Genomic DNA, 14,190 nt, shown 5'->3' on the forward strand with positions numbered 1-14,190 from the left:
CTAACCTGCTCTGCCAGGTCCATTTTGTATTTAGTTTCCTCGTCCACCTTCTTTCACACTTCTTTGTAATATTGTAAAGAGAAGATGGTCATTTGTTTCTCTAAACAATTCGCAGAGGCTGCGACGATCTTTCACCCCTAGGTTGAGGTTATTAAGGTATGCCAATGTCGAGATGCGATTCCACGCCACCTTCCAATAAAATAAACGCACCATTGGAGCCACTTTGATTTGCCATGGATACTTCCAGCCAACTCAATGGTCTTAAGCTTGCGGGAGAAGGGCCCGAGGCTCTCTCTCTCTTTGGGTGAGGCCATCAAATCTAATAATTAGAACTAGTGGCATCCCTAAAGCGAAAAGCCAATTCAAAACCCGAGGCTCTCTCTCTCTCTCTGGGTCTGCTATTGCACCCTTTCCACCAACTCTGCCACCGGTAGCTGACTTTCCCAGAGGCGAGAGAAAAACAAGTATGTGATGACATTGTTTAATACAATACAGGGAATCTGATGGATATTTAAATTGGCGTGCATCTTTCTAAAAAGCCCAGTACAAAATGAAAACTACATGACTAGTTCTCTAACCTTGCTGCAGCTGATTAAAATCGATGCTTTAGACAATAATAATAATAACAATAAATCCCTCTTATCCCAAGTATGTGGCATAACCTTGTTTAGCGAGAAGGTCAAAATATGGGCTGTGGGCCCTGGTCCACGTAGGCCACTTACGAATCCAATACTCTATAGTCGCCACCTGACTATGTTTCCGCCGTCCATCCGCGACTGCACAAAAGTCCAAAGACTACCTTCTTCCACTTTTACTTTGTTGCTGGTAGTATCAAAGAAATTTCGTACGCGAAGGTTTATATTGGTTCGTGTAGTTACTCTCTCTTCTTCCGCATCATAGTAGATAGATCCATCCAAATCTCTAATCATCAGATGGGTTCGACTAAGAAGTCATCAGAGATTGCATCTCTCCTGGATCTGAAGCCTCACCCCGAAGGCGGCTTCTATGCGGAGACTTTTAGGGACTCCTCCATTACCCTATCCAAATCCCAGCTCCCACCTCATTGTAAGCTAATCTTTGTTCGTCCCCCATACGCAACTTTTTGTTAATTTATAGAGTGTGGTACTCTAGATCTGTGACATGGGCCTCTAGGAAAATTTTTAATTTGCTCATCTTGGTATTGAATTAAGCATCTCATGATGGTTTCTTTGAAGTACTTATTGAATCAAAGATGAGGGAGGTTTTTTGCATTTTAGTTATTGTTTTTACCGATTGAATTTGGTAAATTTTAGATCTTACTATTTGTATAGTTGAATCCTTGCAAATCCTTGGTATTCTTAATTCTCCCAAGGTCAGTTGTGGTATCCAAATGGCCTAACTCAATTTCCTGGGGATGAATGCAGTTATATGTTTTCTAATAGCCTTCCGATAATAAGGAAAGAATTTAGATCCTCCTACTACCCATGTAAGATTAAGACAAGTATCCCAATAGATTTCCGGTATTTCCAACCAGTTCCTAGGTTCCCTTTTTTGTTTATCCTGGTGTCTCAGAATAGAGGATTAGGAACCACTAAATTGAGATTTTGTAGAGCATGTTTGGATAAAAAGTCTGTGGGAAAAAGGTCATTCTAATTGTCTACAAGTTGCAACAACTCAAGCTAACAGTGATATCTGGATATTTGTAGATCATGAAGTTGTTGCCTATTGGTAGCCATGACAAGTTTATAAATGAGAAAGAGCATAATTGAAGAAGAACTACTGATACTTTTTTAGACTTGATGACATTTGACAGCAAAATTATAATACCTCTCAGTGGTTCAATTATATTGGTTTATATAGTAGTTTATCAAATGAAAAATGCCTAATACTACGTATGTATATTTTCATCTTCAAGGGCTCCAATTAGTAGCAAATTAGTTGAGCCAGATGGTTGACTTCTCAGGCTCTACAGAGTTGCTACAGGACCTTAACAATCTTGAATCTGAGCTCTCATACATGACTTTCTGAGAAATTATAGAAGTCACACATGGAGCCTACTCGATCTTGCTCCATAATAGGATTTATTCTCAGCTTGGCTTAGAACAAAGCCAAGTTCAGTCAATCTTTCAGCAAGCTGAGATAGAGCTGTTCATGAGCTGCTCAAATCATTTGCAGCCTCTGACTTCAGCATATCAATTTCGTCTTGTTTGCGGACTGCTTTTAGATTTTCAAGATATCATTCAGATTACTTATAATGAATATTAATTTACTTCTTTTCTAAGTTAAGATATATCAATCAGTCTCATTGAAATTCTGCTATTAATTTCTCCATCTCATAATTGTCCTTTCTATGTTGATTTCTACATGGCATTCTCATTTATATCTTTTTTTTTCCTTAGTATTTTGATTCTTTGAGTTTTGACATGACCTCCTTCTGACTAGTGAAATTAGCAATTCAGTCAGGTTAAATTTTTTTAAGAAGCCCAAGCCTGAAATGAATACTCAAGCAACTTAGGGTTTTTTTTTCTCATCAGCAAGAAAATTATCATTCCACGTTCACTTTTTGCACAGGCTTCCTCTAGTGCTCAAGGGTATGGACTACTCCATTGCCACATATCAGCATAATTTGGCAACAAAAAATGCAGAATTTATGGTTTATTATCTCATTTTTGGTTCTAATAGATGCTTGATAGTGAATGCAGTACATCTTTTACTTGAACATTCGTTATTGACACCTACTATTAGACAACATTCAGTTTAATTTTTCAGGATCTATATAAGCTGGCAATAACTGCAGATGTACCCAAAATATATAGGCCCATACATTTTATTGAATTTTTATAAAGAGACTTGTTGCTATAATTCTGATTACAGTGTTTGTGCATTGCATCATCTAACTGAAGTTTCTGCAGACAAGGTTGATCGTGCTGTGAGCACATCTATCTATTTCTTGCTGCCATCAGGTAGTGTCTCGCACCTCCATCGCATTCCTTCTGCTGAAACCTGGCACTTTTACATGGGAGAGCCGCTCACAGTAAGGAGTCCTTACTATCAGAGCACAGCTGATTTAGATTCCAATACATAAACATGCCACTGTACCATATAATACTGAGTCCTGGTCTTGTGTCCTATCGAAACTACTAGGTATTTGAGCTACATGATGATGGCCACATGGAGCTGACTGTCCTTGGTTCGGATCTAGAAGCTGGCCACCAGCCCCAGTACACTGTACCACCAGACGTGTGGTTCGGTTCTTTCCCAACCTTGGACGTTGAATCATTTGCATCTAATGGCAGTGTTCTTGTCAAAGCTCGCAAGAGGGATCCAGAGCTGCATTACTCTCTTGTCGGCTGCACCTGCGCTCCTGGCTTCCAGTTTGAGGACTTCCGTTTGGCAACAATTGAAGAGCTGAAGGCACTTGCTCCTTGTGCAGAACCATTTATCAACTATCTCACCCTTGCCAATGCCAGCTAACGAATTGTTTGACTTGATAAGTTATACGAGCCTTGTTCTTCCCATCAGCCACAGTGTTCTGTACTAGCTTTGAATTTTAGTGCGATATCATCCAGAAACATTTGGATTTATTTTCTGTGATGAATTGATGGAGATTTATGAGATAATGATGGTTTGAACAAATTTTCCTGAGCAATTTCTTCTCCTCTGAGACAGATTGATAGAATTTCTCCGGTTTGCGTGCATTTTGAATTTTGATCATAGAAAGTGATATAATCTTAGTCCCTAATCAGTAATGCAATGTTGATGCAAGATAATGAAGCAAAGCGATGCATAATTTGTGAAGCTAATTTATTTGAATGAAATAGGTGCTAATGATAGTTCTATCATCAGATGGGGAAAAGAACTCTTTCCTTGTTCTCTTAAATGTTGTCTTTCACTGTTCTTAATTATTTTCTTGCTAATGTCCCATAAATTGTTATTCCAATTATTTGTGAGAACCATAACGAAGATATAAAGCTTCATTAATTGCAGCTGTTATTATAATGCTTTTTATTGAGACACACACACACACACACAGAGAGCAGCCAATATCCAACTTTCGGACTGATGAATGAATAAAAAAAACTAATTAACTAATGAAAGTACTTGAATCAATTGCCATACAGGAAGTTCCTCAATATGGAGAGGACTATATACATCATAAATGCAGCATAAAATAGTCATTTGCTAGAACAAAATTCTTTACAAAGATATCCCAAAACAAAGACCCCACAAGTTCTTATGGCAGCTCAGGATATTCTTTAGTGTTTGTGCATAAGATCTGCCTGAAAGCAGAGGAGCTCTTCCTTTCAATATTCAAGTTCCAGAGATGAATTGATGACTACTTATTCCATGAAACTATTCCGGTCCTCTTTCTGAATGGTTTCTTCACCAGTTGAGAACATTTGAACCAGAGAACATAATGTTACCTGAAGAAATATTAAAATGATGTCAGTTTCTGAATTCAAGAAAAAAAGGAGAAAAATAATTCGGATCCTTCACAACATAACCTAATTAAAACAAATCCAAGATATCTTTTGTGACGATTTACGACACATGATACTGCCAATCCCAATGGTCCTAGTCTACCGTTAGTAGTTACATCGTAACTGAAACACTCAAAAGACCTCTTTCCTCAAAATTATTTAGATGAACTCCAGTAAGCAAAAAAGAAAATGGATGGAACCTTCACAGATCAAAATGCTAGCTTAACAAACAAAAAAGGACTGCTTACCTTTTATTTGGTCACCAGACCTCATGGAACATTGCATGTCATCTACATTTCAAGGACAATATCTGTAAGTCAAGGAGAAGCATTGATTAGTTGTGTAAGTAGACCTAAATAAGATCATTACATTCTAAAGCTAATCCCCAAAACTTACATTCTGAATCAGTTTTGACCCATTTGACTCCATCCTCTCCTATTTCTTTCATTGCTTCCTCCGAATGTGCTTTCTCCTGTGGTTTCGTCTCCAAGTACTTCTTTGCCCTTGTTGAAGTAGAACTTTGAGGGTATATTTTCTTGTGAAGTATTGCCTTGAATAACTATGGAAAGTTCCACAAGGAAGTTAGAGCAAAATAAAAGAAAGAAAACAGAAAAAGAAGAATAGACCATTGCCGTCAAAGATTGCATTAACTTGTTAATATCCATAATTAAGGGTTAAACAATTTACCTTCTCCATTCTTGATTCAGGTAGTGGATCCCTAAACTCAGAAACTGGTGTGAAGCCACCCTTGCAAACAAACATCTTCTTGAGGAGAAATGAGATCGATCTTTGCTTAAGTGCGTTGTGATTATCTGCTAGAAAATCTCCAGCTTTGTTTAAGATGATCTTGCTATGGGATGGTGACTGATCGCAACAGTTCTCTTTCCGCGATTCATTATCAACTTTCTGGCTATCATTCGAGCTAGATTGGCACTGCAGCAATCTATCCAGTGGTGCATTATCCTGCTCCAAGGTCTGCGATCCATCACTAGAAAACTTGTGCTTTGGTGTCAACAGCTTATTGAGTTCTTTCTGTAACTTGATTACTTCCTCTAGCGTGAAGTTTGATCTGTCCGGTGATGACAATGCTTTTCCTGGCGAATCAACTTTTTGTATAACTTCCTTCAACTCACTATTACCAAATGTCCCAATTGCCAGAAAAGATTGAGGCCAATCACTGAATTCATCCGTTGGGGCATCAGGTATGGTGGCATCTATTAGAATTATGTACAGTCAGTATGCAAATCAGATACAAGTCTAAAGAAATGAAAGAAGTAAATATATTGTTTATTTACACTCATGAGCCTCTCATTATTATATACAACTGGACATGCGCTGGTTCCTAGGCCACATGAACATTCTTTTATTCTGTATATAATATGTCCTTTGAGGAATGCTGACAATATATATCTACCAAAGGTCCAAAACCATACTTTAATCTAACTGACCAATATATGCTAGACAAAAGCGGGTTAATCACTTTATGAATTATTTCTTTTACTTCATTCAAACACCTGCATAGATCTGAAGCGGCAGAGATGGAACCATCCCTAAGGACATAAAAGTTGCTGGAAACCAAGAATTGTTCTAATTCTTTCGTTCTTCTTTCAAGGATTTGTTTGTATGATGTAATTAGTTACACTGGCCAACAAGCTGCATAGAGAAAATGTCCTATGACTGCTTAATTAAAATGTACTTAAAGATCTTCCTTTCTCATGTACCAGTATAATTGTTAAAATATAGGCACATTTTTTTACCTTTATATCCATATTATGTTCCCACTACGATAATTTGTGAATTCTCAATTTTCGTGTCTGCTAACATTCTTGCAAACAGAAATTTCTCAAGAGAAAAATATTCATTCGAACAAAATAAAGACATGAAGTAAAATGTAGCATTACCCTCATTATTAGAGATTTTGTTTGTAAAGGTTCAAACTTAATACCACTCTGATGTAAGAAGATATCGTCACACTAAGTGACACTCTTGCCAATGTTCATATAAAATACAGAGAATGAACTTTTAAGGTGACATGGCCCACTACCACTTTCAGTCATGAGGCCATTCATTATTGCAGTGGCTTAGAAGAAGGGAAACTAGAATATAGAGCGTTAATCTACAAGATAAAAAGTAGAAAGAATAGATTAACTTTACAGATGTATTAAATAAAAAGAAAATGAATCACCTGTTTTACAATCTAAGCAAACAAGATGGGCAAAATTTGATAAAAGGTAGAGAATAAGTGTGCATAAGTAAATAGAATGCTATCAGAATCCGAAGCTCATAAATAAATTCACTTTTTTGTTGCTGTTGATAGCATGAGCCCATGCTAAAAGGATAACTATATAAACCCTCTCAAGGAACGAGCTCAAATCATACAAAGTTGCAATTGGAATGGCAAATCCACCAAATATCAACCACAATGTATCTAGAGGGGACTCAAAGCTATGAACTCCTACCATGGGCTGGTACAGTTGTGACCTTCATTAAGAACTTATCATCCATGGTTAATTTTCTCAGAAAACCAAAACGGTTATAATCCATGGTTCACCATCTTCCTATTTTGATAGGAAGGTAAAATGCATATAAAAACTTGCAATATTAAATAACTTCTATTACCAATGAAATCCAAGGAAATAAGATGCATGCACACTTTATTGGACTAGCCTTCTAACAAATTAACTCTGAAGTATAAACTATGATACCACCATTTTAAGCATCTTGCAGAAAAATATCAAGCAAAAAAAAAAAAAAAAAGAAGAAAATTTTCAAAATGAAAAAGCAAAAGAAGAAAACCCATAACACAAACAAACCAAAGATGCAATAGATACTTACTACAAGATGAACCACCATCTGCATCAATTTTCTGTGTCTCTTGTCTCCCACTAATCTTGTTTAGTACCCAACTAAAAATCTGCAAACCAACAAATCACAAAAACCTATCAACTTTATGATGCTAATATATGTTAGAAACAATCCCAAGATAGACTTCCTTCTTTTTCTATCAATCAACATTGGATTCACTCCTTACCCTCATTTCTCCTGCTAAGCTAGGAAGCTCCCAATGTGTGTGTGTGTGTCTCTCTCTCTCTCTAGAGACAGAGAAAGAGGGATGAAAGAAAGAAAGAATGAATGAAAGAAATAATCCAATACAAAAATCTACCAGGTATCAGAGGTTGTGAAGTAGAGGAGGTTTATATATAGACTGGTGGAGATGAGTGATAAAAGCTACGACTAATTGGGTAGTAGGCCAGGAGTGATCCAGGAGGTCCAAGTTCCAAAGAGGTTTCTGCCGCTTGAGTTCTTTCCTGGCTGCCTTTTCAAAACTCTCTTCTTCTTTTCTCAAGCCTTTTCATTCATTACTCAGCTGTCTACCATTAGTCATATGCGGACAAACCCATATATATTATCAAACGAGCTATACTGCTATATATCTAATGCTAACTCTAAATTTTATTTTTATTTTTTAAAAAAAAGAGTTGTTTTATTATTTATGATAAAATGAATAGCTTTTTTTTTGGGGGGGTATATAAATATTTTCCTACTATATTTTCCACGTGTCTGCTCGTCTGCCGCATCGGATAGACCGAACCGCGCCACGTGGGATCCAAAACACTCCGCGGGCCCCACCGTACAAGTGTCAAGACATTGATGGGAATCCGCAGATCGCATCTGGTCGGGCTGACACGTGCGTGGGAAGTGGTTTGACTCGCTACAGAATCATTAGGCGGCAGCCATCATTCTACCAACATGATTAGAGAAGTTTGAGTAGAAGGATTTGTCTTGATTAGCGAGGCTAAGCGTTAGCCTTCCTACTTAGGCATGCTTTAATTAAATGCCTCCTCCGATACCAATGCTAATTAGATATTATTACACTTCCGAACATGCGAAGCAGGCTTATTTAACCAAGATTTAACCCCCAGTGTATATTAAATATAAAATATAAAAATTACTATGCTCTAATAATTTAGGCTTTTGCCTCGTCTGATATTATAAGAGCTCCTAAGTTTGAACGAAAAAGAGTATTTAATATAAATATAAAATTATCATTATTTTAATAGCTTAAGTTTTTAGATTCAATCAGTTATTACAATGATGCTTCGGAGATCGTTGAGTTGAAAGATGAAAGCTAGTAAATATATGCTTCAATTAATTAATATGAGAGAAAATGACAGGAATAGATGAGAATTGGATTAATTAAAGAGATTTTCCAAGATACTAAAGGCAAATCACTCACTGCAGATCTCTTTCCAGATGCGATGCTTACAACAATGGGGAACAAAATCCCAGAAAAAGCCAAAGAAAACATCAAACAAATGCATTAATCGCCAGGAAACCAACAAACACGGGCAAACTTACTATTACAATGTGATCATAATAATAATAATAATAATTACGTTTATAATTTAGACTTAGTGTATATTTTCATATAGACCTTCTTATTTTCTTCATGCTCCAGAGATCGTGCATCTTTATTTTGAAACTAAAATTAAGAGTAAGACGGCGACGGCCATTTCGAGTCCAACACCGTTAAGAGTGAAAGATGTTATATAGTTTAGCAAGTCTATGGAAATATTTTTATTTACACTGTTCGAAATCTCATGATCAGGTAGGAAAAGAGGAAGATACTCCCCATTTAAGTAACAAGAAGATCAGAATTACTAACTAAAGTAGATAAAATTTACTACAAAGATATAATAACACCTCGATAAAACAAGGGCGAAAACTTATTGTGGAGGCGAGATGAACAGCTCTCCCATGTGGTTTGCTCGCTCGGGCTCTCTCCATCTTGGGGATAACTATATTTAATCCCAGGAAAACGTGGATAATTATATACTTATTCTCGAGATTTACACCACCATCAAAGAAAGGGATAGTACTGTGGAATAAGAACGAGGGAGACTTGGGAGGCCTCAAAGCACGAGATGTATTATGGGAGGAGGTCATGTGATTTTGTCGACAAAACTGTGCTAGGAAAAGTGATTAGTATTAAGTTTAGGAGACCAAGGAGCCTTGATGCCTTCGAGGCTGCCTTCCTAAAATGGCAAGTTTCTTGCATAGAATACTCAATAATCCATGAAAACGGAAGCAGCAGTGGTGTGGTGTGGTGGTAATGGTATCCTCTGCTATCATGCATGCCACCCAACAACATCCCCTACCCCTGGTTTTATTTAATATTTACTTTTAATCATTAAAAAAATTGTATATACTTTGAAGAAAATATCCTGGAAAGAATAACAATAGAATTTTCATTGTCTTTAAAAACACTATTAAAAGAAGAAGAAGTTTTGTGGCTTTTTGATTGGGATTGCCATATTGCCATGCCATTGCTAAATGGAATTTTTTTCTTTTTTTGAAGTAGTAGATACTTGAATCATTTGATTTTGGACTTCATGTCCCGATAATTTTATGCAGATATGTTTACTCTTAGAGTACTATTGATGTAATGATTCATGAAAATCTAAATTTTAGTTCAAATAGTGCTTTTACTCTGGATAAGAGACAAGTGAAAACTTAGTAGTGTCTTAATTAAATTGATAAATAATAATGTATCAGTTGCTTGTATGATTATGATCACATGCGTAGGCTTTTCTATATCATTTAGGACGGATCGTGATCGTTGAATAAGCACAATGAATAATATATATGTCTTGAACTGATCGAACCGGCTCGAATAATACTATGCATTGTTTTGTGTTTTGTTTTTGATTAAAAGTTGGCTCATTTTTGTTGTCGGTGTCAAAAATCAATACTAAGAGAGGAAAAGAGAAAATTGTGAAGGATCTATCATTGAAGAAAGAGGAGAAGTATATCTATAGTTGCTATTCACTGATAAACAGGGGCTTCGATCTTCATGGATAACGCTGGCATGCCCAAAATCTTGATCACAAGTTGCACACCAACATGCATAAGGATACTTGATAAGTATTTTATCCAAATTTATTGAAATTCACATCTTACAAGCCACATGAGAGTGAGATCAGCTGGCTTGTCGATTTTGATACCAGTTTCCGAGTTAGAATAGCGTTATTATTATGTTAACTCACTAATTATTTTAAATTTATAATAGTTATTCACCGATAAATAAGATCTTATTTGTTGTAAAAATTTGTAAAGTAGAGTGAAACCAAAACAAATATTTGAGTTCATAAGGCAAGATGCTAAGCTTTCTTTAAGATAGTAATTTTCCCATTAAGGTATTGATGAACTTTTGAAAATTCTATCTCCAAGGTATAATGTTTTCATAGTTAAGTTTTTCAGGACTATACTTCTGAGGAACTTAAAAATTAATCACCAACCCAAGAACGAAAATAAAATTAAAATTAGGTTTTTTGTATGAAAAAAAAGGAGGATCAAAAGTATAATTATTTTTCTTATCTTTTAGGTGCTATATTTCTCTTTGTTTAAAGAGTTTTAGAGATGAAATAGACATATTTTGTAATATGAGACATTTTATTCAAAATGGCACAATTTGGATTAATGAAAAAAAAAACTGTTTTCTTAGAGTCGTTCAAATTAGTATAGTGAAGAATTAATACAGATTAGTGTAGAAAAATAATATTAAGTAAATTATTTTAGTTAATGAAGCCGATTAATTAAATGTGGTTTATTTGTCTTACTTTAAATCGATAACAATTAGTGGAGTGATAATTTAAGGTAAATTATTTTAACTATTTTTAATAATATATCAAGTCTTGATACAACTTTGCTGGCTTTACTTATTCATTAAATGTAAATATTTGTTAGATAGACCTACTCAAGTTTGTAGCATCCTTTGTAGGACTATTTAATTTGTTATTATAAAGAATGTTGTGCTCATAGTTTTATTTATCTTCATTATTGAGGTGGATTTCGTACCATACGATGATGATCCCGTGGCACAGTTGCAGCTAGATAACTGGAAAGCATTATGAGGCAAATCAAATTTCTATAATATATGAGTAGTATTGATAATGCAATTCTTAATTACGGCATCATCGTATTTATATCATATATGTGCATATATTTTCTTACTATTATTAGTACATGTGGTGCATATTAATTTTATTTATTGTTCGACAAGATTATGCATACTATGATTTTTATGCATATCTATTGTCATGATTATATATGATAGGGCATAATATATGATAATAATATTTATTTTATTATGTTTGTTTGTACAGTATAATATCATGCTATTAGTACGCATACACTACCATGAAAGAGTGACTTATGCATCTCGATTGTACTTGACATCTTCTAGCTAGGATTAGGAGTAGGTTATATATTAGGGTCACGCTTGAGGTCTCAGTTTGTTAATAATCACAAACAATCAGACAACCATTTCGCTAGACGATAGACAACTTATTGTCGATTGACGAAGATCATAGTTTTTAGAGTATTTTAGTGAGAGAGAAGTGTAAAATGACGTCGACTAAGTGGTACTCAATAGCTCAGGGTAAGGATGTCCATGAGCGATGATTCATAGTTTTTCTACATAGTGGTGCAATAATATGGAACTAAGTACTCGGAGGGTAGTAACAAGTGCGATACTAACTCATGTGATGGGCTGGTGACTGAGGTCTTTAGTCTGAGGTGTCGAATAATCAATAATGAGCAAAGAATGATAAGCAGATAATTCTACCGCTAATGCCTATCTTCTTTTAGAGGTGTTTATATAGTCGAGTTTGAGTGTTGTTGTGGCCTACAAGCATAGCTTTACATGAGCCCGAGTTAACGACTTAATAATTTGAAATGATGTATATCCTATTGTATAATGTTGACATGGCTTATAGGCAGAGCTCGAGCATGATAGTTTAAATTAATACGTGTCATGTTATAGATCTCTAATGCATATGTAATATTGATGCATTGATTTTAATCATAATGTGTATATTCATGTTAATCAATTATTATATCTTTATTTGCACTACTTTTAGACTATAGAAGTGAATATTTACTGAGCTTTATGCTCACCACCTTTTGGTGGAAATATTTTTTAAATTTGTAGATTAGCCAAGTTCGTGAAGAAGTTGGTGAATATTTAGTTTATAATTAATTATTTTAATTATTCATTATTGTAAATTAAGCTAGATGACTTGTAGCTATATTTTAGGGCTTATTGTGGCTTATGGTGTTATAAACTTCTTTTTGTCTATATTATTTATAAAAATATGTGATATGCTCATTTTATTATGTTGAAAAATTGATCAACATATCACGTAGAAATCACGTGGGTTCCGCTTACGTGAGAGTCACGCGTATTTGGTTGCGAATGTTACAATAAGCCACATGGAAATTAGATCAACTATTTTAAGTCGTTCAGATTTCGTGTCACCCGTTGTTATTGAGCAACTCGTAAATTGACTAAATATAGACAAATTAAAAACACATGAAATTAAAATAGCCTATATAAAGTAATATTTGGTCCCAAGACAATCAACTTGATCAATAGGGAATCCTAATAAGCCTAGATTTTCCATCCCCAAACAACAATTTTTTTTTTCTCACTAGCCAAGAGGGTTCTACTAGGGTTTGAAACTTCTTCTCCATTCACCCAGAGGGATTTCCCATAGCTGTCAACGACAACTAAGAAAGTTTTATTTATTTTCTTTTTTCCCCCTCTCTTCATCTCCTCTTGCTCCTCCTCCCTTCTTTAATCACACTATTCCTCTTTCCACCATTGTTGTCCTCTTAGTGGTATCCCACTTTATTACTACCCACCTTGCCGCCATCCTCTTCCTCTTCATAATATCTTCATGGTGTCTCTCCGCCTCATCCATCTCAACTCTCCACTTTGGATCGAGTGTGACGTCGTCATCATCCTTCCCTCCACTTTATTGTAATCGTTTGAGCCTAGCCACCCTCACTTTGGCTGATGATCCACTTTGGTCGTAAAAACGCTTCTCCATTACCAGTAGTGTCAAAATAAACAAGCCACTTGGGCTCAACTCGGCTCAACTTGGACTAAGATGAAGCTTAAATAAAATTGTGGGCTCAAATTGAATTTTGAGCCAAATCTAAGCTAGAGCCTTGACTCAAATTTTTTTATTAATATTATATCTAAAGTTATCCATAACCATTAGATCTTTGATCTAAAGATATAATCGATTTGAAAATAACTTAGTTTTAGGCTTGGATTCGACTCGGTTTGGCTCGGCTTGAGTTCAGCTTGAATATGGGGTCTATTTTAGGCTCATGTTTGACTCAGCTCGAGTTGAGCTGAGCATGAAGAAAATAATTAAGCTCAAAATCAATTTCATGGTCAGGCTGGAGCCGGAGCCTGCTCGCTTGACTTGGCTTGTTTATACCCTATCTATTACCATGGACTTATTTCTAGATTTGTTTCATTTGTGTATGCACCAACGTGTATGTGTATGTGCCTGAATGTGCCTGTATGTGCCTGTATGTGCTTTGTACGCTAGTGTAAATATTGGGTCCACCTCTTTCCACCATGCATGATCTATTTTGTTGTCGATTCTTTTGCATGGTTCTTTAGGCTGTGCCAGCCAAGTCTTCTCTAGTGGTTGGTCTGGACGTAGCCGCTCATCTATAGTGAGTTTGTATTTGTAATGATGCCGTATCAAGTGAATAGCCAGGCTTGCTTCCACAGTTGTAGCCTACCTCTTCTATCTATGAACTTTATCTTTAACAAAAACAGGCCTAAATTTTCCTGAATTACATGATCCATTATCCTCAATGCTCTAATGATAGATATGATCCAATACTAATCTATTATTGAGATTCT

At 35.6% G+C, this 14,190-nt stretch overlaps 2 protein-coding genes across 2 annotated transcripts; one reads left to right on the plus strand and one right to left on the minus strand.

Annotated features, from left to right (window-relative positions):
• Positions 1-814: 814 nt before the first annotated feature.
• On the plus strand, positions 815-3,628 carry LOC140760634 (uncharacterized). Its single transcript, XM_073097669.1, has 3 exons — positions 815-1,065; positions 2,892-3,013; positions 3,124-3,628. The coding sequence occupies exons 1-3, from the start codon at positions 933-935 to the stop codon at positions 3,451-3,453; spliced, it is 585 nt and encodes a 194-aa protein (XP_072953770.1). The 5' UTR covers positions 815-932; the 3' UTR covers positions 3,454-3,628.
• A 457-nt stretch (positions 3,629-4,085) lies between these two features.
• On the minus strand, positions 4,086-7,747 carry LOC140760633 (protein DEEPER ROOTING 1-like). Its single transcript, XM_073097667.1, has 6 exons — positions 7,492-7,747; positions 7,296-7,374; positions 5,148-5,674; positions 4,857-5,019; positions 4,709-4,770; positions 4,086-4,403 (listed from the first exon to the last, which is right to left on the minus strand). Exons 1-5 carry the CDS (start codon positions 7,495-7,497, stop codon positions 4,751-4,753), a joined length of 795 nt encoding a protein of 264 aa, XP_072953768.1. The 5' UTR covers positions 7,498-7,747; the 3' UTR covers positions 4,086-4,403; positions 4,709-4,750.
• Positions 7,748-14,190: the final 6,443 nt, after the last annotated feature.

Source organism: Typha angustifolia, chromosome 5, assembly GCF_048772165.1.
Source record: "Typha angustifolia cultivar Huaian chromosome 5, ASM4877216v1, whole genome shotgun sequence".
NCBI lineage: Eukaryota > Viridiplantae > Streptophyta > Magnoliopsida > Poales > Typhaceae > Typha > Typha angustifolia.

Bases quoted from the DNA above. Each gene is read 5' to 3' on its own strand.
- LOC140760634 (XM_073097669.1), top strand. From the start codon at position 933: ATGGGTTCGACTAAGAAGTCATCAGAGATTGCATCTCTCCTGGATCTG. The intron at 1,066-2,891 runs GTAAGCTAATCT...AAGTTTCTGCAG, and splicing joins ATCCCAGCTCCCACCTCATT to ACAAGGTTGATCGTGCTGTG. The intron at 3,014-3,123 runs GTAAGGAGTCCT...CGAAACTACTAG, and splicing joins ACATGGGAGAGCCGCTCACA to GTATTTGAGCTACATGATGA.
- LOC140760633 (XM_073097667.1), bottom strand. The intron at 5,675-7,295 runs GTAAGTATCTAT...TAATTCTAATAG, and splicing joins AGATGGTGGTTCATCTTGTA to ATGCCACCATACCTGATGCC. The intron at 4,771-4,856 runs GTAAGTTTTGGG...CTTGACTTACAG, and splicing joins GGTCAAAACTGATTCAGAAT to ATATTGTCCTTGAAATGTAG.